At 39.6% G+C, this 26902-nt stretch overlaps 1 protein-coding gene across 3 annotated transcripts in view; it reads left to right on the top strand.

Moving 5' to 3' along the window:
- DAB1 (Dab, reelin signal transducer, homolog 1 (Drosophila)) overlaps nucleotides 1-26902 on the top strand; it is a 1330586-nt gene that overhangs the window by 1168586 nt on the left and 135098 nt on the right. For all 3 annotated transcript variants that reach the window (XM_011973852.1, XM_011973851.1, XM_011973853.1), the window contains one exon: nucleotides 2933-3031. In XM_011973852.1, coding sequence (XP_011829242.1) covers nucleotides 2933-3031 — 99 coding nt within the window. The remainder of the gene's footprint in view (nucleotides 1-2932; nucleotides 3032-26902) is intronic.

Here is a 26902-nt window from a genome sequence, read left to right as displayed (position 1 = left end):
GAAGGAATAAAGCCAGAAGGAGACAGTCTCCTCCCCTTTGACAGTCCTTCCAGTACTTTCCTTTAGGAGGTACATCTTAGTCTATTTGTGCTGCTCTAACAAAATGCCTGAGACTGGGTAATTTATAAAAAACAAATTTATTTTCTCACAGTTCTGATGCTGGGAAGTCTATGATAAAGGGGCCAGCAGGTTGGGCGTCCAGTGAGGACCCTGATCTCTCTGTTCCCAAGATGGTGCCTGTTACTGCATCCTCCAAAGGGGATGCATGCTGTATCCTCAAAACAGAAGGGCAGAAAGGGGAATGAACCCATTCTCTGAAGCCTTTTTATAAGAACCCTAATCCCCTCTATGAGTGTTCTACCCTTATCACTTAATCATCTCCCAGTACTATCACACTGGCAATTAAGATGCAACACATGCATTTGAGGGAACACATTCAGCCCCCAGCAAGGGGCTAATTGTTTTTCTGATTTGTATGTGTCCCGGATATCTGAGATTGAAGGTTGGGGTGTGAAGGGATAGTAACATGTATTATTTTAGTCCAAATCCATCCGAGAACACAGATTTAAAAGGCAAGTGAGGGAAAGTCACTTTCCTTCTCTTTGAGTTCCTGCTTTACACTAGGCTGCATTCTCAGCCCTAGGCACAAACCAAATAAAAAAAGTTCCATGCACAGTTGAGCTTTTGTTCTATTAGGCAAAGGCAGACAATCAACGAATGAATTTGTGAAATGTCAGATGGTGGTAAATTCCAGGAGGAAAGTGAAGCAGGGAAAACAAAGGAGATGCAATCTGGCATAAAGGGTATGCTCTGTTGGCTAAGAGGGTCAGAGAAGGTGGCATTAAACAGAAATTAGGAGTTACCCCTGGGATTCCAAAGACATACTTTGGCCATTTCTGCATGTTCCTTAAAAGCATCCCACAGTAAATTCATGGGAAAACAAGGAGCACATTGAGCAATCTAGAAACCACTGAATGTGGGGAGGGATTGAAGAGACAGAGAACTCTGCTTTGTATGTGAGTTAAGGGTTACTCTAACCTTTTTAGAGAGCAGTTGCTGGAGGAGCAGTCTTATGTCAATATGGAGCAGCTCTGAAGAGCTGAAAGAGGAAGATTGGAAGGGGGTTGTAGGGAGAGAGACTTAAACTCCCTAGAAATAAGACACATGTAAAGGATAATCACTGGTCCCAGCACCAAGTGTTAGGAGAGCTGAGTTGTAGTCTCAGCTCTTTGATCAATTCCCTGTGCCGTCTCAGGATGGTCTACTACCTTTCAATTGATCATTTTTCTCATCTGTCTTTTGAGAAACTTGGATCTATTAGTTTTAAGGTTTTCTGTGCTGCTATACATTCTGCATGTCTGTGAGTCTGCAAGACGTGCTTGAGAATGAATGGGTGATGTATGAAAGAGGGAATTTCCTCCTAGTAGGTGTCTATAAACAGGAACTGGAACACAAACTGTAATGGATATTCATGTATTTTCTAGAAGAAATTCATTTTTATTACATTTCTTCAGTATACCAGGCATTGTGCTAGGTACTTTACGTAAATGTTTATTTAATTCTCTCAACCATGCAAAAAAATGATGTATTTACACTTAAGAAAGTAAAGCTAAGAGGTTAATTTGTCCAAGATTATACAGAACCAGGAGTATGACTTAGATATTCTTATTCCACAGAATGTTTCCAATACCCAAGGTGAAGATAATCAAACATCCTCAAAAGAATGTGCCTTCCTTATACCTCTGGTCATATCTACTGCTCTCTAACACCAACCATTCCCCAAAACTGATGCTGAGAATAGCACATAATAGTTTTATCTCCTGGAAATATGAAATCAATATTATTTTAGACCTTTCTTCTTCTAAAAACCCAGAACCATAACTGCTGAGAGTTGGGCTTAATCTTGCCATCTTTAGAGGCTGGCAGTAAGCTGGAAGCCTCAAGGCCCCTAATGCATGGTCAGCAACAGCCCCTGAGAGTGTAGATCCCTTGAAAGGTCTTTATCCCCTGAGTTGTACCCTAGTATGGAGCCCATGCTTTCCTGCAACTGGCCAACACAGAATCTAATTTGAAAAGCAAGTGTCTTTATTTTTAACTTGAATCATATCAACTGTGGGCGACTCTGGATAGCACATATTCACTTAGCAATTATTTGCTAAGCACCTCCTGCCCTCCGGGGACTGTCCTAAGCACGAGAGATAAAGCGGTGAACAAAGTAACACCCCAACATTTTGTGAAGCTTACCTTCTCACTGATTCATAGACATATCTTTGGCTTATAAAACGTTTGAGACAGTAAGGAAACAGGTTTTTTTTTTTTTTTTTGATGAATGGAATGTGAGAATGAGAGGAACAAGGGTAATGGTAAACACAAAATGTCTTTGGATAAAAATTGCAATCAATAGGCATTTAACTATGGTGATCATATTTTTTCCAGCAAAATGGACAGTCTAGCATTTGTTTTTATTTTCTTTCTATTATCTAAAATTGATTCATATGAAAACTTTTTCCAGAATTATAAAAAATAAAATTATATGTAGGAATATACTTAGTGGCTCACCTTTATTTAAAAGGTTAAAACCATATCTAATATAAAACCCACAAAAGACATTAATATGAAAACCATATTGTGTCTGTCTTGGTACCCCCAATTCTGAGCTGAGCATCTAGACACCATTCTATAAAGTTCGATTAGTTAAGTGAGTGAACATTCAAACATTTCTCTATACAATGTGTTAGAAGCACTAGGACGAGCATGACCCTAAAACACCAAGAAGATGTGAGCGCATTGAGTAGAGAAATGTGGAAGTGCGAAAGAAAAGCAGTGTGTATGATTGGTGGCATTGGTTGATGGTATCTGACGTGCCTTTGGGACCAGAGAGAATTTTCAAATGAAAACACTAAAGTAAAAACCATGTTCTTCCTGTCAACAGGGCGTTGTTGCTGGCGCTCGTTCCAAAGGAGAACACAAACAGAAAATCTTTTTAACCATCTCCTTTGGAGGAATCAAAATCTTTGATGAGAAGACAGGGGTAAGTAAAGCAATCACATGGCTTTGTGAAATTGAATCCATTGACACATGTGCCCTTAAAAGCCTCTACTCTCTGGGAAGAAATCTAAAACAAGCGTACAAACACATAAAGCAACTGACAAACTTGATCAACTCTGATCATCCATCAAAGCAGGTCTGTATGCTGACTTGGCCACAGTGTGACTGCACTGTGTTTCTTATAGTGTAATGGTGATAAAAGTGTCCCACTATCCTGGTAATCTGATGGGAGATTGATGAGCTTTGAAGATCAATGTGTAATGTGACAGTTTAAGTTAAATTTCTTTGTGTGTTGGCAACTTTAATGACATGCGTCCTAGAGGGAGATACGTGTACATCTTTTGACTCGGTCAAAGCATCCAGACTCTCTTGAGTTTAACCTGGAGCACCTTGCAATTGCTGTAATCAAAAAGAATAAATGGAGTTCTCAATCTTAAAAAAAGAAATCTATCACTGCACGACCAGGAAATTTAAGGGCTGATATATTTGTTGAACCCACCAAAGAAGTGGTTTGTGTTTTCATCAACCTTACAGCTGCAGTTAACTCCCAGATTCATCCCCAGAGCTCTCCTAACACTGTCAGTCCTGTTCATTGGTGGTAAGAGGAAAATAGAAAAACCTTCTATGATCCGTTTTCCAAGAGAACAAGAGTCAAATAGATGTCTTTTTCCTTATATTTATTCAGTGTTTTACAGCTTATAAAACACCTCCATGTATATCACCTACCATGAACTTCACAAAGGTAATTTATCAAGCACTTCATAAATAATACTTAACCATCTGAGTTACATGACCTTGGTCATTTTGCATTATTATTTTCTCTTCCTTGTTCTGACTAGTGTGAAGATAACATAAGGGTAGTAAGATGATAGTTTAAATGTAAAAATGGATTTTCTTCAGGAATAAAAGCTATAGAAAAATTACTCCTGAATAACTAGTAATAGAATGGATATCTGTACACCCCTGATCATAACAGCATTACTTTCAGTAGCCAAAAGGTAGAAGCGACCCATGCCTGTAGATGGATGAATATAAAATGTTGTATATACAGACAGTGAAATTCTATGGAGCTCTCAAATGAAAGAAAATTCTCACATGTGCTACAATGTGTATGAGCCTTGAAGACATTATGCTGAGTGAATTAAGCCAGACACAAAAGACAAATATGGTATGATATCATTTATATGGATTACTTAACATAGTCACAGTCATAAAGACAGAAAGTAGAATGGTGATTGCCAGAGACCAGGGAAAAGAAAAAAATGAAGTGTTATTATTTAGTAGGCATGAGGTTTCAATTTGGGAAGATGGAATCTTTTGGAGATGAATGTGGTGGTGGTTGCACAGAAACGTGAATGTATTTAATGCCACTGAACTGCACGCTGAAAAATAGTTAAAATGGTACTTTGTATGTTATGTATTTTACCACAATAAAAAATAGCTAGGTGTAACTCTCATTATGGAGTACCTCCTATATACTAGACGCGTGTTAGTTTACATACATTATTCAGTTTCATTCTCGCAACATTCCTATGAGGTGATACTAATAGCTACTTTATCAAGTATATATTATGTGCCAGGCATTGTGGCAAGCCCTTTATAAGTACCAGGTCATTTAATCCTCACAACAACCCTAGGAGGTAGATGGTACTATTATTCTCATTTTATAGTTGAAGATAGCAAGGACGGAAAAGTTTACACAACTTGCTGGCTGTAAGGGGTGACAGAGGCAGGATTAGAACCTAGGCGGTCTGGCTCCTGAGTCCTTTTGTTTAACAACGATGCCTATTATCTCTCAAGATAAATCTTTTCTAAGTTCACCCACGTTTTGTATTCTTTTTCTTTTTTAATTAGTTCAGGGGCACATGTGCAGGTTTGTTCTATAGGGAAACTCAGGTCACAGGGTTTTTTGTACAGATGATTCTGTCAGCTGGGTACTAAGCCTAGTACCCAATAGTTATTTTTTCTCTTCCTCTCTCTCCTTCAACCCTCCACTCTCAACTAGGCTCCAGTGTCTATTATTCCCGCCTATGTGCCCATGAGTTCTCATCATTTTGCTCCTGTTTATAAGTGAGAACATGTGGTATTTGGCTTTCTGTTCCTGGATTAGTTTGTTAGGGATAATGGCCTCCAACTCCATTTACATTCCCACAAAAGATGTGGTCTCATTCCTTTTTATGACTGCATAGTACTCCACGGTGTATATGTACAACATTTTCTTTGGTCAGTCAGGTGCAGCCATAAGAGGAGACATTGGAGAGCCTCTGGAAACAAACAAACAAACAAACAGTTTGTTATACTCACAGGTCCTAGAGACTGGAGCACAGCACACCACACAGAGCCACATGGGAAAGACACCAGGGTGGTCAGGAGGCAAAAGACAAGGAGCAGAAGGGGGAGACCTAAGGCCACTCCTTTATCGGGATTGGCAATCCAAGGCAAGGCAGGTCACAGCAAGTGTTTGGCTAGTTCGAATCGTTTTGTCTGGCTCTAAGCTGTAGGGGTGATCCCCCTCTGCCCCAAGATAGTGGAGGCAGAGGAATATTGCTTTCTGGGGTGTATGAACCAGGTAGAGGAGGGATGACTCTGGATTGGTTAGTTTGCATATCAAAGACATGCTCCTGGCTGGGTCCTTTATTATGTCTAAGAATTGAGAAACAGTCTCTCCCCAGTCAGAAAGATTTCTTAAGATGTCAGAACATCATATACAGACAATTTAAAAATATTTACAATACAACCCAGCATGTAGGAAGCAGAACTGGGATTTCACCTCAAGTCAACCTGAATAAAAAATCAATGCAATTTTCCTCTATATTATAGAAGGTGGGCCTATCTGGGGACGCCTTGGTAGAAGGGAGTTTAGGATGAAGGCACAAGCATTGGTAGTAAAAGGGCTTGAATTTGACAGGATTGCAAGCCTAATATAAGCTTTATCTGCCTTCATAAAAATATAGCTTCAAAACCCTGGGGAGGTGGGTTCTCTGTTCTGTAAAGACCATAGTTTGGAGACCCATGCTCAGTTCTGAACTCCACATTTTAAATTGGATATAGACAAATGGAAACATATTCTTATGAGGAGGATCCAGGCAACTGGGGACCTGGAAACTACGCTGAACCAAGACTTCTTGATACAGATGTGGCTCATATGATCTTTGGGAACACAGACTATGGTGAACTCTGGGCTTCTAGTCCTCCAGCATTCTTTATGGGAGCTTAGTAATGTGGATCAAGCCCAACTGAGAGATACTTTCACAATGATTTATATGCCCCGATAGGTGATATCATCTCTAGTCTCTTCCATTACCATGACACTTGGTTTGTGTAATCAAAGGGACAAGGACAGAGGTAAAGGGTATCTGGTGTTTTATCTTGTCCAAGGGTCATGTTTTGGGCTTTGCTGTTTTATCACAGACCCCATCATCAAATAGGCTGTGCTCAGATCATTGAAGTCCTAATTACCTTGATTTTAACTAATTAGGGTAGTTTATGTTCTTTACTTTTATCTGCATCCTTACTCAAATGTGGCTACACTGTCCCCAAAGAAAGATACCACCAAACGTTGTAGCACTATTTTTGATTCTATAGCTGGACACAAAGAAAACAACAGTAAAATCATTTCCGCCCAAAGCCATTTAGCTTTGTAGAGGACATGTTAGATCCCTAGTGGAGAATTAGGGAGGAAGTAGAGTTGAATGTTTTCTGTCTCACTTAGTCTACCCCAGTTTTGTTAGATTAACATTAGACTTCTGTAGCATCTGGCAATCTTAGCTTGTTAATATGCCTTAACAAAGGTCCTAAAAAATGGTTAAAAGGACTGAATAGGTTTCAATCTGAAGTAAAGAAGATAAGGGTCAGGGTACCCCATATTAATAGTTTTTCATTTTTTGTTTTGTTTTTTGTTGTTGTTGGTTGTTTGTTTTTGAGATGGAGTCTCACTTTGTCACCCAGGCTGGAGTGCAGTGGTGCGATCTTGGTTCACTGCAACCTCCGCCTCTCAGGTTCAAGTAATTCTCCTACCTCAGCCTCCCAAGTAGCTGGGTCTACAGGTGTGCGCTAGCACACCCTGCTAATTTATCTTGTATTTTAGTAAAGACAGGGTTTCACCATGTTGGCCAGGCTGGTCTTGAACTTCTGACCTCAGGTGATCCACCCCCCCTTGGCCTCCCAAAAGTGTTCAGATTACAGGTGTGAGCCACCGTGCCTAACATTAACAGTCTTTATATGAATTGTCAAGTAGGAAGAGGAGCTGACTTGCTCTGTGTGACCTCAAGGAATGGAACCAGGACTAATTGATAGAAGTTTTAGGAGGTGGTTTCTGTTTATTAGTAAGAAGGCTTTTCTATCAGTCAGCAGTTAAATGGACTGCCTTTTGTGTGAGAGAGTTCACCGTCGCTGGGGGTATTCAAGCACCAACCATCTGATGAAATATTGTTGAAGAAAGTCAAGTAGAAGATAAAGTGCTGAACAAAGTCACATCTAAGTTGAATCCAGAGACTAATTTTAAGATTATGTTTTCTCTCACAGTCATATCTATTGATGCTTTTTATTTGAAAAACCTCCATTGGAGATTATGAGCAGAACAGTTTACTAAACCTTAGTCATTGCCCAGCAGGGGGCTGACTCAATGTGCAGCATGGGTTGTAAATGAAGGGTTTTTTTTTTTCCATATCAAAGAAATGGAAAACTGGGTCTTTATCATTTGGAATGACAGTCTTAGTTGTTTATCTCATCTGCAGTTTTTTTGCTCGAGCTTGACTGCACTTTTTTTTAAAACCAAGAAAAGAAACATTTGCGGAACGTGACAATAGCTAAAATCCAAAAGCTGTCAAAAATGTTTTGATCCCAATTAAAGAGACCCTTTGCAGCAATTTACACCCTGTCTTGAATTTCAAAGAACTCCTGATCCTAATCCTTATGTGAGTAAATTTTGTTTTATTATTAGCTTGTTGCAGGGAATAAATCAATAGTGAAAGCTGTTCATACATTTAGATACCTAGATATTGCTAATATATCATGATGTTACTAGGTCTGTAGACCAGACGGATGGATGACAAGGAAGGAGTTATGTCATCTTCATTTTGCAGATAAGGACAGTGAGATTCTGTGAGTGTCCCTGACCTGGCTGTTGACTCAGAAGCGACTTTTCAACTCCAAGACTTTCTAGTGAACCTCACTGACTCTCTTCTCTCTCCAGTCACCATTTCAATCCATATAATTATTATGACTTTATATCATAAAAAATGATACACACTGCAGGACCCTACAAGTAAGTCTGTTTCTTAGGATGAAGGGCAGTGGCCTGCATCAACTTTTCAAGATGTTGCAACATCCTTGTTGCCACAGACACATGTGAATTTTGCTTATTCATTTGAATGAGCCAACACTTACTTAGAGCTATTAGACGCAACAATCTAAGTATGCTACGGCAATTCTATGAAGTAGATGATATTATTATCACCATTTTGCAAATGGGAAAGCCAGGGTCCATGTAATTTAACTCACACAGCTAACAAATGGCAGAGCTTGGTAGCTTGGTCCAGAATCTCTGATACTAGTGAGGTGTTACTAATAATAGCATACCAAATTTTATAAATGATTTTATAAAATCATTTTATGCTTTGATCTATATTAGAGCAGATTCCCTATTATCTCTGTCTTATTGTCACTGTTACTCACTTTCATTCTTTCCTGAGCTTTCCTGAGTGAAGACAAAAGGGGTGGAGTTACAACTGGGACTGCTTCATCCATAGTTTGTCTTGGATAGATAGAATGTTGACAGTATAACCCATATATGATTAGGCAGTACAGGTTGAGTATCCCTTATCTGAAATGCTTGGGTCCAGAAGTGTTTCAAATTTTAGAGTTTTTCAGATGTTGGAATATTTGTATTATATATACTTAACAGTTGAGCATCCTAAATCCAAAAATCCAAAATCTGAAATGCTCCAGTGAGCATTTCCTTTGAGCATCATGTCAGGTCTCAAAAAGTTTTGGACTTGGGAGAATTTTAGGTTTCAAATTTTTGGATATGGGATACTCAACTTGTAACATATTAGATGCCTACTCTATGCCATGTGCAGCCCTGTTTCCTGAGGATTTGAAGATGAATTGGTCACTGTCCTTGCCCCTGAGATGCGCATAGTTCATTAGTGAACCCAGACTCACAAAGAGAACTAACAGCTGCCAAGATCCTGGGCTACTCCCACCTCCTACCTGCTATGTCTTAGTTATTTTGTGCACATTTGCTGATTCTTAATCACGGTGTTATTTCATTTTTTATGTAGTAAGTATTACCGGGCACCAGCTATGTGTGAGTCATTGTGTGATACAGATACAAGTGTGAACAGAGTTGTCCGTGTTCATAGACTGGGGTTTAACTTTGCCAAGAATGTTCCTGAAAAATTTCACTGACTTGGCAGTGGAGGAATGAGTTGGAGAGGACCAGAATAATTAAGTAAGGGAAGAGAAAACAGTATTTCTAAAGGCACAGATATATGGAAGAGAAAGATATATATGTGCATTCACTCAGGAAATAATTATTGGGTACCTGTATAAATACAGAGATAAATAAGGCCTCATCTTTGTGTTCATCACTATTGTCTATCTAGCTAGCACAATGACTCACACATAGCTGGTGCCCGGTAATACTTACTACACAAAAACTAAAATGACTTCATGATTAAGAATCAGCGAATGTACACAAAATGACTAAAACGTAACAGGTAGGAGGTGAGAGTGGCCCAGGATTCAATATTGTCCCTCAAAATAGATAGGTAATTGTGTTTTAAATACAGTAACTGCACTTAAATTTCAGGGCTGATTTAATAATTTATTCCTCAGTGAAAACCAGATGTCACCTTATTTGTGCCTCATCAAAAACAAGTCTGTTCTCCTTTCAGTTCAAACTGGATGTTTTGAGCAAGGTTTGGAGAGAGCAAATGAGGTTGAGAAAGGGAAATGTCCCAGGGAAGAAGTTAGGAAAAAGCTGAGGAGGCTGTAGAGCATCACACTGGGACCTGTTGGTCTCTAGGACCCAGAAGTATCTGGGATGTTGCTGTCATCCTGGACAGTGAGCAGTGCACAGGACTCTTACAAGACTGGGGATAAGGGCTAGCCTGTAAACATGACAGTGTGGTTTAGAGCAGGCTTTCATGGATCTGTCTCATTTGACATCCAACAGTTCTTGGAATTTTTTATTATCCCCCTTTTATAGAAGGATCAACTAAGGTACAGGTAGGTTAAATGACTTCATGAAGTTCCACCCTGGTCATTTGACCCCCAGGCTCCACTCTGGTCACCCGAAAGAAATTGAATTCAAATTAGAACTCTATAATACCCAAGCTTATTTTCTTTCTTTTGTTTCAGAGATTCTGAACTTGATGGTTCTGTGTCTCTAAGGAGTGGTTAGGAAATGTATGTAGGCAGTTTGGTAGTCACAACTTTTTGCAGAGGGGTTGGTAATGCAGAAATTTAATTGTTAAAAGCCAAGGCTGCTAAATAATCTGCAATATTCAGGGCAGACGCATACAGCAAAAGATATTTTCCTATGCTATGTGACTTTCTAATGTCTTTCTAGACATTCATGTAGATGAAAAACCTGTTGGTAATTATGTGAATTTAAAAAAGCTAACTCTATTTAGCACATAAACAAAGTATTTTTACCCATATACATTATACTGAATTTTCCAGAAATGCAACTAGACTAAGGGAAAGATGAAATTATTTCTAGTTAACCAGAATTTTGTATCTTTTTACTAATATCTCTCCAATCTCCCCACCCAACCCTCCCTCTGATAACCACCATTCAACTCTCTGCTTTTATGAATTCAGTGTATAAATGAGATCATGTAATATTTGTCTTTCTGTTCCTGGCTTATTTCACTTAATATATTGTCCCCCAGGCTCATCCATGTTCTCCAAATGACAGGATTTTCTTTTTTGTGGCTTGATAGTATTTCATTGCATATATATACCACATTTTCTTTATCTATTTGTTTGCTGATACCACACTTAAGTTGATTCCATTTCTTGTCTATTATGAATAATGCTACAGTGAACATGGGAGTGCAGGTATCTCTTCAATACACTGATTTCATTGCTTTGGATATGTACGCAGTAGTAGGATTTCTGGGTCATACGGTAGTTTAAAGTAATTTTTCTTAATGTGTGTGTGTCTCTGTTTATTCATCCATAAGATGGGGATAATAAATGTACCTATGTCTTAGGGTTGGTAAAAGATTAATTTAGTCTTCTAAGACTTAGAATAGTGCAGAGTAAAGTAAAAAGCCCAAGGTGTTAAATAATATTACATTATTGGCTATATTGTCCTATCTCTTATACAGTCTTTCTATGTCCTCTAAGCAGAATTAAGAAAGCCTTTTATGATGTCCCTACTTCATCTTCTGCTTACTGTATCCTAGCACATGATCATCTGTGTCATAATGAGTTGACTCACACTCCCATCAGACTACAAGCTCCACACAAGGTACCCTGGCTCATTTATTGTTGTATTGGCAAGGCCTGGCATAGGAGACCCTGGCATATGACAAAGATGCTAACTGGTCATTGAAGGTAAAAGGGAAGACATTCAGGGATCGATAGAATGAAAGAGAGAGAAGGGAGGAACAAGGAAACAATGACTATGTCAGCTTACAATGAAATGCTAATCGTCTGGCCCTGATATTGGAGCCCAAGATGCTATGTACCAAAGATGCTAGTTTTGCCATGTAGACAGTAAAATATCCATGATTCAGAATTATCCAGTCATAGGATGTCAGGGATGGAAGCTCCCTTAGGCATGAACTAACCCACGCATTTGCGAATGAAGAGATCTGAAACCCAGAGAGAAGTGAGCCATGAGATCTGCCTATAAATTATTTGTAAAAGCCTATACTGTCCAGAACATTGCTCTGGACAGATTTGAGTCATTTTCTGATGCTCACAAAACAGGAAGCAGGGAGTGTCCTCTTCTTTTTCCTATTTTTTAAATTTTGCCTTTCTTTTCTCTACAATCTCTCCTCTCTAGACCACCCCATACTCTTTGCGTATTACATTCAATGTTCAGGGCTTCCACTGGCCCATGGCTGCCCTAGATCTATTTTAATGTCAAATAGATAGAACCTCGAAGGGGAAAAATTGGGTCTCTGTGTGGTTAGTGTCTTGTTGAATGATATCGGATTTTAATTTATCACAACAAAAAAAATCAATTCGTAGCTCAAAATCAACATATTTTTAGAAATTGGCACTGTCAGGAAGCTGCCTTCATGAGATAATTTATAGGACCAAGTCTGTAATTCATGACAGAGAAAAGGGATGTTCGCAATACCCTGGGAAGTGAGACCACGAATGTTTTCAAGCAGATTTGGTCAACTCAGAAATGTTCTTAATGATTCCTTTTATCAGTCTTGGTCTTTAAAAAGCTATGGTGGTACTATTTTCTAAGCTAGTTGCTTTTACATGCTTGGCCTCATTTAACTGAATCCTCTAAGTGCTCAACTAAGAAGCCACTACTCCCATTAGACAGATGAGAAACTGAGACCCGAGGGGTTAAGCAACTTACACAAAAACAAATATCCAGCACACTGTGGAGCTGGAAACTGATCCCAATATTATATGGTGCTAAGGCCCATGTTCTTTCCAGCTCCAGGCAGTCGCGTGTCACCTCTTCATGGGCATAGTTAGGGCCTCTTGCAAGCAAGTGATCATTCATCTGCTCACCAGGGGAGAAGTCAGACTGCACTTAGAGTTGTTAGCATGCAGACAGGCCCTGTGACTGAAGATTTACAGTGACTATTTAGGCCTCTGAAGAGATGTGGGAGGCACTAGTTTCAAAGATTCAGAGCCTAAAATTGCTGGGTGACCTTGGGGATGGCTCATGTGCTTGCGGGCCCCTGTTTCCCCATCTGAAAACCAAAGGTCATATGACATACTTTTACTTAAAGGGCCAGGTGGTAAATACTTTAGGCTCCGAGGGTTATACAGAGTTTAAATAGTGCAACTACTTAATTTTGTCACTGTGGCATCAAAGTCACTGCACACGATATGTAAGCAAATGACTGTGGCTACATTCTAATAAAACTTTATTTGTAAAAATAAAGTCATCTGCTGACTGTGTTCTGGTTGATTATTAAAGATTCTTCTAATTTTCTCATTCTCATCCCATGATGGGCCCATGAGCCCTTTGGCATTAGGGGATGAAGACTAGGTGAAAAGCTATGGTTTTTTATTTCTGGATCCTTTGTTCACTGCTCTTTTGTGGCTGATTTTGGGATGAGTGATGAGTATAGAGTGTTTTGTGTGAACTTTCAAGATAAATATTCATCTTTAAAGAATTGTATTATTTATTTATTTTTATTTTTGATTTTTGACTTTTTTTTGAGACTCTCACTCTTGTCTCCCAGGCTGGAGTGCCATGGCATGATCTCTGCTCGCTGCAACCTCCACCTCCCGGGTTCAAGCGATTTTCATGCCTCAGCCTCCTGTGTAGCTGGGATTACAGGCGCGTCCCACCACGCTGGCTAATTTTTGTATTTTTACCAAAGACAGGGTTTTGCCATGTTGGCCAGTCTGGTCTCGAACTCCTGACCTCAGGTGATCCACCCGCCTTGGCCTCCCAAAGTGCTGGGATTACAGGCGTGAACTACCACGCCCAGGGAGTATTATGTATTGCTACTGTTTGTTGAGTACTGATTGCCAGGCATGGTGCTAAGTACTTCACATAAATTTTTGTCATTGAATTATTACAATACGACTATTAATTACATGTTATTATCCCCATTTTACAGATGAGGTGACTACGACTCAGGAAGGTTAGGTCACTGGAACAAAACTACTCTTAAATTTTCATCTATTTACTCAAAAGCTACTTATTGAGTACCTACTGTGTGCCAGGAAGTGTTCTCCAGGATTTGGCTACATTGGTGAACAAAATGAAGGTCCCCACTTGGTGGAGTTTACATTCTAAGGTGGAGAGACAGAGAGAAAAAATAGATGTACATAAATAAGATAATCTGTTAGAAAATAATCAGTGTTACAGAAAAGGAAAAAAGCGAGGCAAGGTCAGGGCATTTTTCCACTGTACTTTCTTTGTCCTCATGAAAGGGCCTATGACATGTGCGCTTTGTAAATCACAAATATTAACGTGCTCTGGGAGCGTCCTGTACCTTTGAGGGTCAACTGAGTAATAGAGAAAGACGCTTCTGAAAATTCTCATCCAAATTCCAGAGGCTGTTACACTTGATAAATCAGAGCTGTCCACTTGGGTGTCTCTGCTTTTGTTTAGATGGCTGATTGCTTTATATGGGGTCTACTGCTTATTGTTTTTCTATCTCCCTCATTTGTTTTAAATTTTAATTTAAAACTCATTTTCCATGACTGTGCCGTGGTTATTTAATAGGTGCTTCTATTTTTATGAAGACACTCCTTAAGGGAGCTGTTTGTATCAAAATGATGATACTGTAATTAGGCACAGCACTGACATGAGGATTCTTTGTGCACCTCTCAAGTGCTTTGCAGAGATGGCCAGAGGTGGAGAAGCAATCATAGTTCTGGTTACAGTAAAGGAACGTGGTGTCATAGAAAGCAAGGGACTGGGTCAAAGTGAGAAGAGACTAGTGAAATTTATCTTTTAGTGGGGAGAGTTGTGTCTGAGGAAATGCAGGCTTGAACCTGGGGACAGGGTGATGGAGAGGAGCGCAGGGGCTGGGTGACCAGGATGGAGCCTGGGGGCTGGGTGACCAGTGTTGTGGACAAAGGGCTAGATTTGCCATTAGCAGGCTTGAATTTGAAGAGTTACTTAGTTAGAAGTATGCATATTGAACTGCAATGAGGAAAACGACAATGAAAACAATAGTAATGATAATGATTACGCTTACTATTTTGCCAGATCTTGCTGTAAGAGCTTGACATACGTGTCATTTCATACTTGATGAATCACTCAACCTCTTAGTAGCTCAGTGTTCTCCTTTGGACTATGAGAGCATTAATTAACTAGCCATAACAATTTTGGAAAATAGAGGTATTATCTCTTTTTTTATAGAATATGATGCCAACGTTCAGAGAGGTGCAGGGGCTTACCAAGATGTCTCAGCCAGTGAGGGGTGCCCTGTCTGCTACATTGTTTCATATCACCCGTGTGCCTGCCAAAACAAAGAAATGGGTATGAGTGTATCCATTCTGTTCTAGATGTTACCTACAACAGAACGCTTCAGTGATTTACTGGCTTCCATTCTGTACTGAAGTTACTAACTATACATACTTAATTTTCGATTCTGGAATTAATAGTGAGGTGAATTTAACACCTTCACATTTTTAGATCCTATACTCAGTCACTACTTTTTTTCTTGGAATTTTCACTGTTTTTCTTTAAAATAAGAATAACCATGCCAAGCTGGTAAAGTCTCTGCATGCTCTTCTATTTGTGATATGAAAGATGGAGAGAATTTTAACAAAGAGAAACAAAAATGCTAGACTATACGTGACTTGAGGGCAGGGTCCATGATTTAGTCATCCTTGTATTTCCTACCTCCTGGCACATGATCAGCTCCCGGTTGGTATTTGTGGAATTGCACTGAATTTTTCATTGTAAAAGTCAAGAAGCCTTTGGTTCACCTCTTTGTCTAGCTATGCCTATAAACCTTTGATTGCTGTGGGTGGCATCTGAACTCTGTAAACTACCATCTCCCTGAGACAGAAAATGGCATCTCCACCACCTCTTCGGGTGGGCTGCAGTGGCACAACCCACTTTGTTCCAGCCATGTCTGTCCTTCTCAGGGTTCCTTCAATTTGTAGATGAGTAGAAGGTTGCATAAAATATATTAAAGCTTGCATATAATGTGTTAAATCTCAACCTTTGGTCTTATTAATGACCTTAATGCATAGGTAACACATTTTTCCCTCATTTTTCTTTCTGTTTACCCATCCATCTAACTTGATTTCTTCCTTTCCCTCATCCTTTTCTCCTACTTTCATGTACCTGTAGTATATACTTGCCTTTTTTATTGCCATATGCATTTTTTCAAAGAGATTGTATAATACCTACTACATATAAGATATACAGTATAACCTGCTATAGAAGAAATATAATATCTTATGCAGATTGACAGGAAAGGAAAGTAGGTACTGTGTGTGGAGCACTACACTAATATTACAGTGTAAGTTCCTGACAGACAGAAACTCTGCCTGATTATCTCTGCAGCGTATGAGTCTCACCTCTTTTCTTCATCCTGTGCCCTGCCAGAGGAGGGAGCCCTCCCCAAAGGTGGGAGTCCCTTCAGGGACCTATGGGGTCTGCACCTCCAAAGTTTGATGCCTGTGTACCCTAGGTCCTTTAACATGTATACAGAACATGTGCAAGGATGATCTGAGGGATGAGAGGGAAAAAATTAGCCTAGCAGAGCTGCTGAGATGGTGAGAGATGAACTTGGGCATGTCGAATCTTTGGTGCTATGGCGACTGTGCTGAGTAAATTATGAACACTGACTCATTCTGTCATCACAATCACACTATGAACTATAGATATTACTAATGCCATTCTTCCACAGAAAGCAATGAACATGAAGCATGAGGCCAGGGTTGTGGGGTGGGAGGGACAGGCATTCTGAGCACTGAGGGCAAAAGCCAGTGACTTTTTGGTTCTGACTTAAGCCTCAAGCCTCACAGTCTGTCTGATGAACACAAAGTCAGATGCAGTATTCAGCCATTTCAGCCCTAGGCAGCTTCTGTATTATGGCTTCTGCCAAACATTTCTATGGTGATCACCCCGATTCTCAGTCCCATCTCCAGGAGCCTCATTCATGTAGCTCAGGGATTTACCTGCCAGATTAGATTTGACTTCTAAAAACTATTTAGAAAATTAGGAGATTGCAAATCTGCAAGAAATTACCAGAGAAATGTGGCCTCAATATTTAAATTAAAAATGCCAGCACCTCTAAAGACCAAGATCTGAATCCTTAATGATGTCTAAGGGATGTGCAGACATTTTAAAGTTATATATTTAAAATTTTGAAAATAAAGATTTTACTGGCAATTGCCTAAACTCAAGACAGTTATAACCTCACTTTTAAGGAGAAGATAGTTCATCTTCCGTATAAATGGCTCCAATGAGAGTGTCTGAGACTCTGAGATACTGAGATGCATCATCTCATGACTCTGACTGTGCTGTATGACATATTTACCCATGTGAATAGACACGCATACTCTTTTTCATGTTTATTTCCATGCTGTCAAAGTCTGTGTCTATATTTTCACTCCTTTATCTGTGTCCTTTGGTACAATCACCCACGCACTTAACAAAAACTTCTTCATCTGATCCAATAATAAAAGGAATCTCTTATGTTTGGGAATCTTTTTTTTTTTTTTGGGTAGTTTTCAAAGTACTTTCCCTTTTTTCGTACAACTGATCCTCATATTAATCTTACAAGAGGCATATTACACATGCAGTTTTACTGGTGGTAGACCATCTCTGCAAAGCACTTGAGAGGTGCACAAAGAATCGTCATATCAGTGCTGTGCCCAATTAAGCTCAGAGTGCTTAACTGCTGGCCCAGAGTTACACAGTGATAGTTGATGGAGCCTGGTCCTTATGCTTTTTTCTATTTATAAAAGTATCATATATTTATTGTAGAAAATTTATAAAATACAGAAAAGCTATAAAGAAAGAAGTGCAAATTATATGAAATCTCACCACTTAGACATAAACCCAATCAAGATTTTGTTGTATATACACCACCATTCTTCTTTACATAAAAATAATTTTTTCAAAGTTGAAATTAAACTATACATGCTGCTTTGTAACCTATTTTTTACTTATCCACATTTTTCCAATAATTAAATATTCTTCTACAACAACATTTTCAATCAACATAAAGCATTCTAGCATAGGAGTATACCATAATTTAGTAAACACCATATTATTAGCCATACAGGTTCTATCTGTGTCTTTGAGCACAGCTTTGTACACTACTGTCATTATTTCCTTCATTGAAATTCCAGGATTACTAGGTCAACATGTGTGGATATTTTTAAGGCTCTTGGTCTTTTTTTGATCAAATTATATTCTAAAAAGTTGTACTGCCAGATGTATGATGCAGTCTGTTTTACCACATATTTGCCAGCATGGAGTAGTGTCATTAAAAAAAAATTAACTTATTGATATTAAACTTTAGTTTTAATGCCTCTGTCCTAATTTCAGAATCTGCTCATGATGGTCACTATAGGGCAGCAATATAATTGTAAAGTAGGGCGTTTATGCTGATGAGACTAATGGCCCTTTGGCTTTACCTACAAATCTGAATGGTGCCAAAGAATATTGAGAATTGACTGAAGTTGGATTTCTCTTAGGACTTGGCCTATCATTCCCAAGTTGTTAACTGTCTGGACTGCCAATATTCCCATAGTCATACGTTTTCACTGGCCTATGTTCAGGGTCATATTGTTGATTCTCCATATATGCATAAATGTCACCAAGAGGAGAAAACTTGACAGTCTTTATTACTATAATTTAAGATTTCTGATCATTGACTTTCAATCAAAATAAAATATATTTATATATTCTTTTCTTTGCATAAAGCTGTAGTATCTTGGGCAAGTAATTTCACCTCTCTGAGCCTAAGTTTTCTCCATTATGGGATGGAGAAGGGCATGACCCAGGCACTCTTTGGAAGTATTTTGCAAAAATTCAGGGAGAGAGAATGCACATTAAAGTTCTTGGCACTTTATAAAATTCTCCCTGATGATGTATATTATTTTTTTCATAAGAAAAGAATAAAGTTAGCTTTCCACAAATATTTATTAATGAATAAGCTCCCCATTTCTTGTTCTTCACTCCAGAAATTTTGTGTAATTTATGGGGAACAGGTTTATTGAAGAAAGGGAATGTGGCCCAGATTCTGTCCAAATTTAGAGTTAGTGGGATCTGAAATAATGAGATTTTTCTGTGGCCTCTTTCAGGATAGCTCTAGTATTCTCATGGCACTTATCTATTTGGTTTTCCACCTACAGTATCTCTGTTCCTGCAGTCTGGATGAGGTCTTCTAGAGAACTGAAGGCACCTTAAACCTCTTGAGGTTATTTCTCTAACCTCAGAAGATTTTCTGAACTAATCTGCCTTTGCCTTTATTTCTTCTTATGAAAGTACATGAACATGTTTGGGAGAGCTAAGGCTAAATATTCCACAGGGTGTAAAATCCCATCCTTAAAAACCAGAGCTCCCATCAGCACCTTGGAGAAGTCATTTGTTTTTCCGTTGCTGATACTCTCATCTGTAAAAATAACGTTCTTCTATCAAACATTTACCGAGCATCCACTGTGTACCAGGCACTGGGATATGAAGATGAATCAGAGAAACCTCTTGCTCCACAGGCCCCATAATCTAGCAGCCGAGTAACCCACCAATTACACAACAGTGTGATAAGCAACATCTTGGTGTGGCTGCCTCTCTTCAAATTCACACGTGTGCCTCTCTCCTAATGACCTAACAAGCAAAGCACGGGGAATCATTCTCATTAAATGAGCAGATGCTGTTTAATTGATCATACAGGCAATGTCTGCAAAATAGAGGTATAATACAGAGATACTATGTAGAGAAGAAACTCACAGAACTGAAAATATCAGAGGGGCTGTGAAAATGATCTCAGCCTCATGTCTGCCTGACCCCCCACAACCAGAGAAAACCACCTTTTTTTTTTTTTTTTTTTTTTTACCTTAAGTTTTGGGATACATGTGCAGAACATGTAGATTTGTTACATAGGTATACGTGTGCCATAGGGGTTTGCTCCACCTACTGACCCGTCCTCTAAGTTCTCTCCCCTTGCCCACCACCTTCCTAGCCAAATGCAGAAAACTGAAACTGGGCCCCTTCCTTACACCTTATGCAAAAATTAACTCAAGATGGATTAAAGATTTAAATGTAAAATCCAAAACCATAAAAACCCTAGAAGAAAACCTAGGCAATACCATTCAGAACATAGGCATGGGCAAAGACTTCATGACGAAAACCACATTCAGTTCTAAAATGTGCCGTGTTTTCTTTTTATTTATTTTTTATTCAGTGAACATTTATCAAGCAGTGTTTCTCAAGTGAAGCATAAATTAGCATTTCCAGTTGGGACAATTCCTTCTTTTGCAAGGCTGCCCCATACACTGTAGGACATTTAGAATCCCTTCCCCCACTTCCTTGATGCCCTGTGCAGATACCTAAAGACATCTTTCATAGTGACAAGCAGAAGGATACTTTTACATATTTCCAACTCTCTACCTGGTAGGAGAGTGAGGGAGTGAGGGGTCCTGGTCTTGTGTGAGAGATATTGGATAGCAAATATGTTCTTTGCACAACTATGCTTCCTCCTTCTCCTCCTCCTCTTCCTTCTTCTTCTTTTTAAATTTTTCTGCTTAGGATATTCTTCTCCTGTCTCCCCCTACCCACTCGCTCTTTGCCCCTTCCTTTATCTGGCTGACTCCAGTTTATCCTACAGACCTCTCAGCTCAGGCACTATTTCCTCAGGAATTCTTCTCTGATTGACAAACCTAGGTTAGATGTCTCTCTTTTGCCCTTCCACACACTAGCCACTTCTATTATAGTACTTATTAAATGTGCTGTACAAGGTGAAAGCAACCCAAATTCCCATGGATAGATGAGTAAACAAAATGTGCTATACATACGCAATGGAATCCTATTCACCTGTAAGAGGGAAAGAAATTCTGACACATGCCTCATTATGGGTGAAGCTTGAAGACATTCTGCTAAGTGAACGAGTCACAAAAGGGACAAATATTATATGATTCTTCTTATATGAGGTTCCTATGGTAGTCAAACTCACAGAGACAGAAAGTAGAATGATGGTTACCAGGGACTGCAGGGAGGAGGGAATGGGAGTTAGTGTTTAACAGGTGCAGAGTTTCAGTTTGGGAAGATGGAAAAGTTTAATGGATGGATGGTGGTGATGGTTGCACAATAATGTGAATGTACTTAATGCCACTGAACTGTACACTTAAAATGATAAAAATGGTCAATCTTAGGTATATTTTACTGCAGTAAAAAATGTGTTCTAATTGGGTGTTTAGTGGCAGCATACCTTCCTATGATTTAAGATTCCTTGAAATCATGAGCACTGGTTTTCACCAGTGTGTTCACAGTACTAAACCCATACCTTATAGATAGAAGGTGCTCACTTAAAACAATTATGTTGAATAAATGACTGAATGTAAAAATGATCTCATTTCATTATATCAGACTAATGTATTTCTTATTTTACAGATAAGGAAATTCAAATTCAGAGATAAGTAGTGACCTTACTGACATCACAGAAGTAGTAGATGTTGAAGTCAATATTGAAACCCAGGTGTTGTCAACTCCAGTCCAAAAAAAATATTCCTTCCATTGGGCTAGCCTTTGTTTGTTGTCACTTTCTACACATAGCTGAACTTAGACAAAGTAGAGGCAGAGAAATTCACTTGAAATGCCATATCTGACATTAAAAATGAATTTAGAAGACTAAAAAGAGGTTGGGAAAGGAAGAAAGAAAAAGAGGCTGATAAAGAACTTTCCCTGGGATATAGTCACTTTTCATTTGCTTTTTGTTTTTTCCAATCTCTTGCCATGTAACCAAAAGAACTGAAAATGGTGAGATTGATTGGGAAGTCAACTGTTTCCCAAGGGCTGTAACAGAATCCCAATCTCTTAGGTAATTTAACCTGGAAGGGGGTTTTGCTGTAGGGAACCACCCACATGGTTGGGGATGGACAAGATGATTTACTAGGCCTCTTCCTGCCCTAATTGCTAATCTTCCTTGTGGAAACCCCCTTCTCATGCTGCATTAAAGACTCCATTAATTTGTTTATATATAAATTCAAGCTACTTCAGTTCTGTCACACTTCTGAGAGGTTCCCATTCAAGAGTCTTTGGCTTGTACCACCCATTAGGATTTACTGATAAGAAAGATGCATTATACGTTTTATTACCTTGTCTACAGAGCACATGTGACAACTATAAAGTACATTCATGTATAGTATGAATAACTGTCAGGGTAATTGATAAAGTGGTCTGTAATAAAGGTAACTGGAATGGCATTCCTAGAAGCTGAGGTCTCTAAGTGCTCAAGAGGAGGGGGGAGAGACACTAAATAAATCCAGTCTTTCAGAAATTCCCTGGCATTAAAAAAAAAGTAGCCAACCAGAATCCTTAGGCCTACATTTCACTTTCAAGTATAATTATTTTATATTGCAATTCATATCTGCTGACACATTGGAATCAACTCAAATAAAGGAATGCCATAAATCTTGCATTGTTTGGATTAAGCAAATGTTGGTGCTGGAAGAAGTCAGGGAGGGAACTGCCCTGTGTGTAAATAGTTTAAGAATCAAATCACTGGAAAAGACGTAGATCCAGTTGAGACAAGTGGTCCACCAGCAGTCTTTCAGCCTCAGTTTAAACATTCAAAGCAGCGATAGCTTAGCACTTATCTTTGTAGGTGAATTATACCTGACCATTATAAGAATATTCATAACAGTAACTGACACTGTCACTTATGGGCTTCTACTCTATGTCAGGTACCTGTCTATACTGCTGTTTTATCATCATAAATGCGAGGTATTTCTAGCTGCGTTATCTCAAGCATGTTACTTAACTTCTCTGTACCCCAGATTATTCATCAGACAATGGAAACAGTTATAGTGTAAAATCACAGGTGTATTGAGAAGATTAAACAAGGTGACATATGTAAAGTGCCTAGAACAGTGTCTGGCACGCAGTAAGTGATCAGAAAGAATAGACTAACATTGATCATTATTTCCATCTTAGAAATAAGAAAACCAGTCATAGAGAAGTTAAGAAATGTACACAAGGTAGCTGATGAAGGATTTGAACCCGGGTCTCCTAGATTCCAAACTGTAAATTCATTCTACAATTTCTGCCTGTCTGCTACATTCTCTCCATGTTAACTTCATACATTGGTCCTTATTCTTTTTTAGCATAGAAGGCAGGAGCTACATATACATCCCTGTTATTCTCCCAGTCTGTTTTAGGCTGAGGGAGGTGAAGATGGAATAATCTTTCTTGGTGGAATATTTCACCTTAACTGGGATCTGCTAATATATGTTGTGTCTTAATATATATTTGTCTTGTCCAAACATGAATTATATGACCCCTTCAGACTCCCAATCAGTTTTGCAGTATGGCCTATACTTCCTTTTCCTTCCATGAAAATTTGTTGATATTGTTATAGCAGCTCTACACTGTCATTAGAGAGTCTGTTCGAATGATGACTAATCATTGTTGACACCTTGCATGGTTGTATATTTTTCTCCTCCAGCTGTTTTGCAATTAGACTAATCTTGTGAAGTGGATAAAATATCAGAGAAGGAATCAGATCCAAGAGATAGGCCACCTCTATATGCTTATACCTATATGCCTTGTACTGAAAGATATACACCAACTCTTTCTCTGACTACCTGAGTATCCTTGAAAGTAAGTCACAGGGCCGTGTCCTCACTTAAGCCTGGCTGTATTCTCAGCCTTTGGCTTCTGATGCAGCAGGCCAGCTGAACACCAGGTCAGAGTGTTGTGCTGGGGCAATGTCAGAACCAGACTACCATCTCCCTTCCCCACACCCTCTCAAAAATCCCACTGCTTTCATGAGCCTTTTATAACTAGGACCAGAAGGGAAGTGGACTTCAACATTTTGGAAATATTTCCAGTGCGAGAACACCTGTAAAACTGAGCTTAGAAACCATAACAGCACCTAGACCCAATAAAAGATGAGTGGAGAAGATAACAAGTTCAATACTGGCTCCACCTGCGAGCTACGTTGTCTTGGCAGGTTTTATTAATGCCCTGGAACTCAGTTTCTTCTTTTGTAAATAATAACATATACCGCACTGCACCGAGGACTTGAACTGTACTATGCATGTCAGAAAGGCCTGGAAAACGGCACAATGCTCTGTTACTGCTAGTTGCCTCGAAAATGAAGAGATGGCGTTATTTGATAATAAAAATAGAAGTTCATAGGAGGGCTCCATAGCTCACCAGCTCTGTGATCTTGGGGACTTAATCAGCCTGAGCCTCACCGTCTTCATCTATAAAATGGGTAGCTTTGTCTTAATTCTCCACACCTGCTTCGCAGAGCGGCTGTGTGGCTCCAATATGATATAAGTGAAAGTGTGTGTTTAAAAGTTGAACTCTACAGCCATCTGCAAATACTAGTCACTATGTTTATTACAGGGGTGGCCAGCCAGTAGAGTGTCTCCTTTGTCCTTGCCAATTGAAAAGTGCTTTTTTATATGCAGTACATTTTCCCATGTAAAAAAAAACCCTACTTTTCACTGCAAGAGCTCCAGCTTTTTCAGCCAAATGACTCTTCTCACCAATTCTGTATCTTAATTGGAGACAGAATTGGAGAGAGAATAGGGAGGAAACAGAAGTCAAAGCCAGGAATCATCCAGCTTTTTCCATGTAGGTACAAATTAGAAGATCTGTGACTGTCTTCGACTCTCATTTTGCTGTCTGCCGGACAATGTTTGCACAGTGCCGGGATGAAGTAACTAAGATCTCTATTCAGGATAAATGCTAGTTCGGCTTTGTACTGAAAGATATATGCCAGGATATAAAAAGAATTCTCTCCATGGTGCTCCTATTAATTCATAGCAGTTATAGAGAGCTGTAAAAAGCCGCCTAATTACTTCTTTCTCCTGCTGTATATTTCAAGGATGGCAGGTATCCTAGTAGATTCAAGGTAAATCTGGTATTAAAGCCATTGGGCTATAATCTTTTTTTCCACCATCTTGTCTGCAAGAGACAATATTGACCCTAAGAACATCTTGTCCTTGGGCTTCCTTTATCATTGTGAGTGGGGGAGACACTGAACTGTCCACGTTGCTTCTGCTGGTCTCTGCTTGGCCACTTGTATAATAAAATGAGGACAGTGTATCTTATGGCTGGATATAGATCAGTTTGGAAAACACCAGAAAACACTAGGATAGCTTCTCCCAACCTGCTTGCTTGCTTGCTTGCTTGCTTTCTCTCTCTCTCTCTCTCTCTCTCTCACCCAGGCTGGAGTGCAATGGCGTGATCTCAGCTCACTGCAATCTCCACCTCCTGGGTTCAAGTGATTCTCCTGCCTCAGCCTGCTGAGTAGTTGGGATTACAGGCACACACCACTAGGCCCGGCTAATTTTTGTATTTCTGGTAGAGGTAGGGTTTCACCATGTTGGTCAGGCTGGTCTCGAACTCCTGACCTCGTGATCCACCTGCCTTGGCCTCCCAAAGTGCTGGGATTACAGGCATGAGCCACTATGCCAAGCCTCCCAACCTGCTTTCTAAGCAAATCCACACTAAACTGCTCAGCATGCCAAGATGAGAAGCGTGACCCCAACAGTTTTTGGACACAGTCTGTAGGGCTTTGGAAAGCCCAGCCACAGAGGTCTCTGCCATGTTCATGATACATGAGACCATAGATGGTAGGGACAGATGGACTGGCAGCCCCACATCACAGGTGAACTATGGAGACAGGAATGACTGCTTTTATGTCACCTTCTTGCTGAACAACTTTCCCCATAGCCTGATGTGGTTACATCATTTGTTTGATAATCAGGCACTTTGAAGAGAGGTTTCAACGCAGTCTAACTTCGATCTCTTCCTTACAAGAACTCTATTCTTTTGAAAAACGCCCCATTCCCGCATTACCCAAAGCACAGCCAGGGCTTCCACAAGTTGGAGTGTATTCACCTTTAAGAAGCCTGCTCAGAGAAGACCCCAGCCCATGTTGCCTTCCTCCTGAGCCTTCCCCCAACTGAAAGCCCTCCTTTTCCTTTCTGAATACCCAGGAAGCCTCTGGCCATGCTTCTAGAACTGTGATATGCAATACAGTAGCCGTTAGCCACGGGTGACTATTTAGATTTAAATTTAAATCAATCACAATAAAATAAAATTTAAGAACTCATTTTCTCAGTCACACTGGGCTCATTTCAAGTGTCACATGTAGCTGGTGACTCCTTTATTGGACAGTGCAAATATAGAACATTTCCATGATCACACAAAGCTTTCAGACTGGGCTGTTCTAGAATATGTCTCACTCTGTCCTGTGATGAAAATGCCCACTTCTTACTGAGGACCATCTCTGTGACAACCCCCATGCTAAGTGCTTTGTAATCCCCAAAACATTTCTAAAATTGAGTGTGATTTAATATATAAGAAACGCTGAGGCTTGGTGGTGATAGGTAACTTGTCCGGGACACATAGCTGGTAAGTAGCAGAGCTGGGATTAGGCCGTGGGTCTGCCTGCCCTGAAGCTGGAATTAGGCCCTGGGTCTCTCTGCCCTCTTAGCCACAATGCTACACTCACTGGAGATATCCGAATCCTGCAGTAAATGCAGGTGCCTCCTGTGTTTGTTTCTGTTTAACGTCTTCTGTGAGCCGGTAAGACGGAGATGGAGCTGCAGCATGAGACTGGACGGGTGCTTGCACTAGGGTGTGTTCAGGATGGTGTTGGCCATGCACTGCACACTTTACATGTATTTATCCCGTTTAGTTCTCCTAATAACCCCATTATATGGATACTATTATTATCTCTACAGATAGATAAAGAAAAAAAAAAGGACAGCTTACAAAGTTAAGCAACATGGTGATGGTTAAGTGGCAGAGCCTGAAATGGAACCCAGATGGTCTGAATTCAGAAGTCCTTGTCATGACCACCAGGTCTTACTGCTTCAACTCATCTTACTCTGATTCTAATCTCACTCCAAACAGAAGCGTTCTCAGCTTCTTCTCAATATGGAGGACCTCAGAGAATCCTCTGCTTGCTTTGGGAAAGCAAACAGAGCAAAATATCCGAGTGAAGCGGATGCTTCTGAGTGTGGGAGCTTA

The sequence above is a fragment of the Mandrillus leucophaeus genome, unplaced genomic scaffold (assembly GCF_000951045.1).
Source record: "Mandrillus leucophaeus isolate KB7577 unplaced genomic scaffold, Mleu.le_1.0 Scaffold14, whole genome shotgun sequence".
NCBI lineage: Eukaryota > Metazoa > Chordata > Mammalia > Primates > Cercopithecidae > Mandrillus > Mandrillus leucophaeus.
The sequence above is the reverse complement of the archived record's forward strand: the minus strand, read 5'-3'. Positions and strand labels throughout refer to the sequence as shown.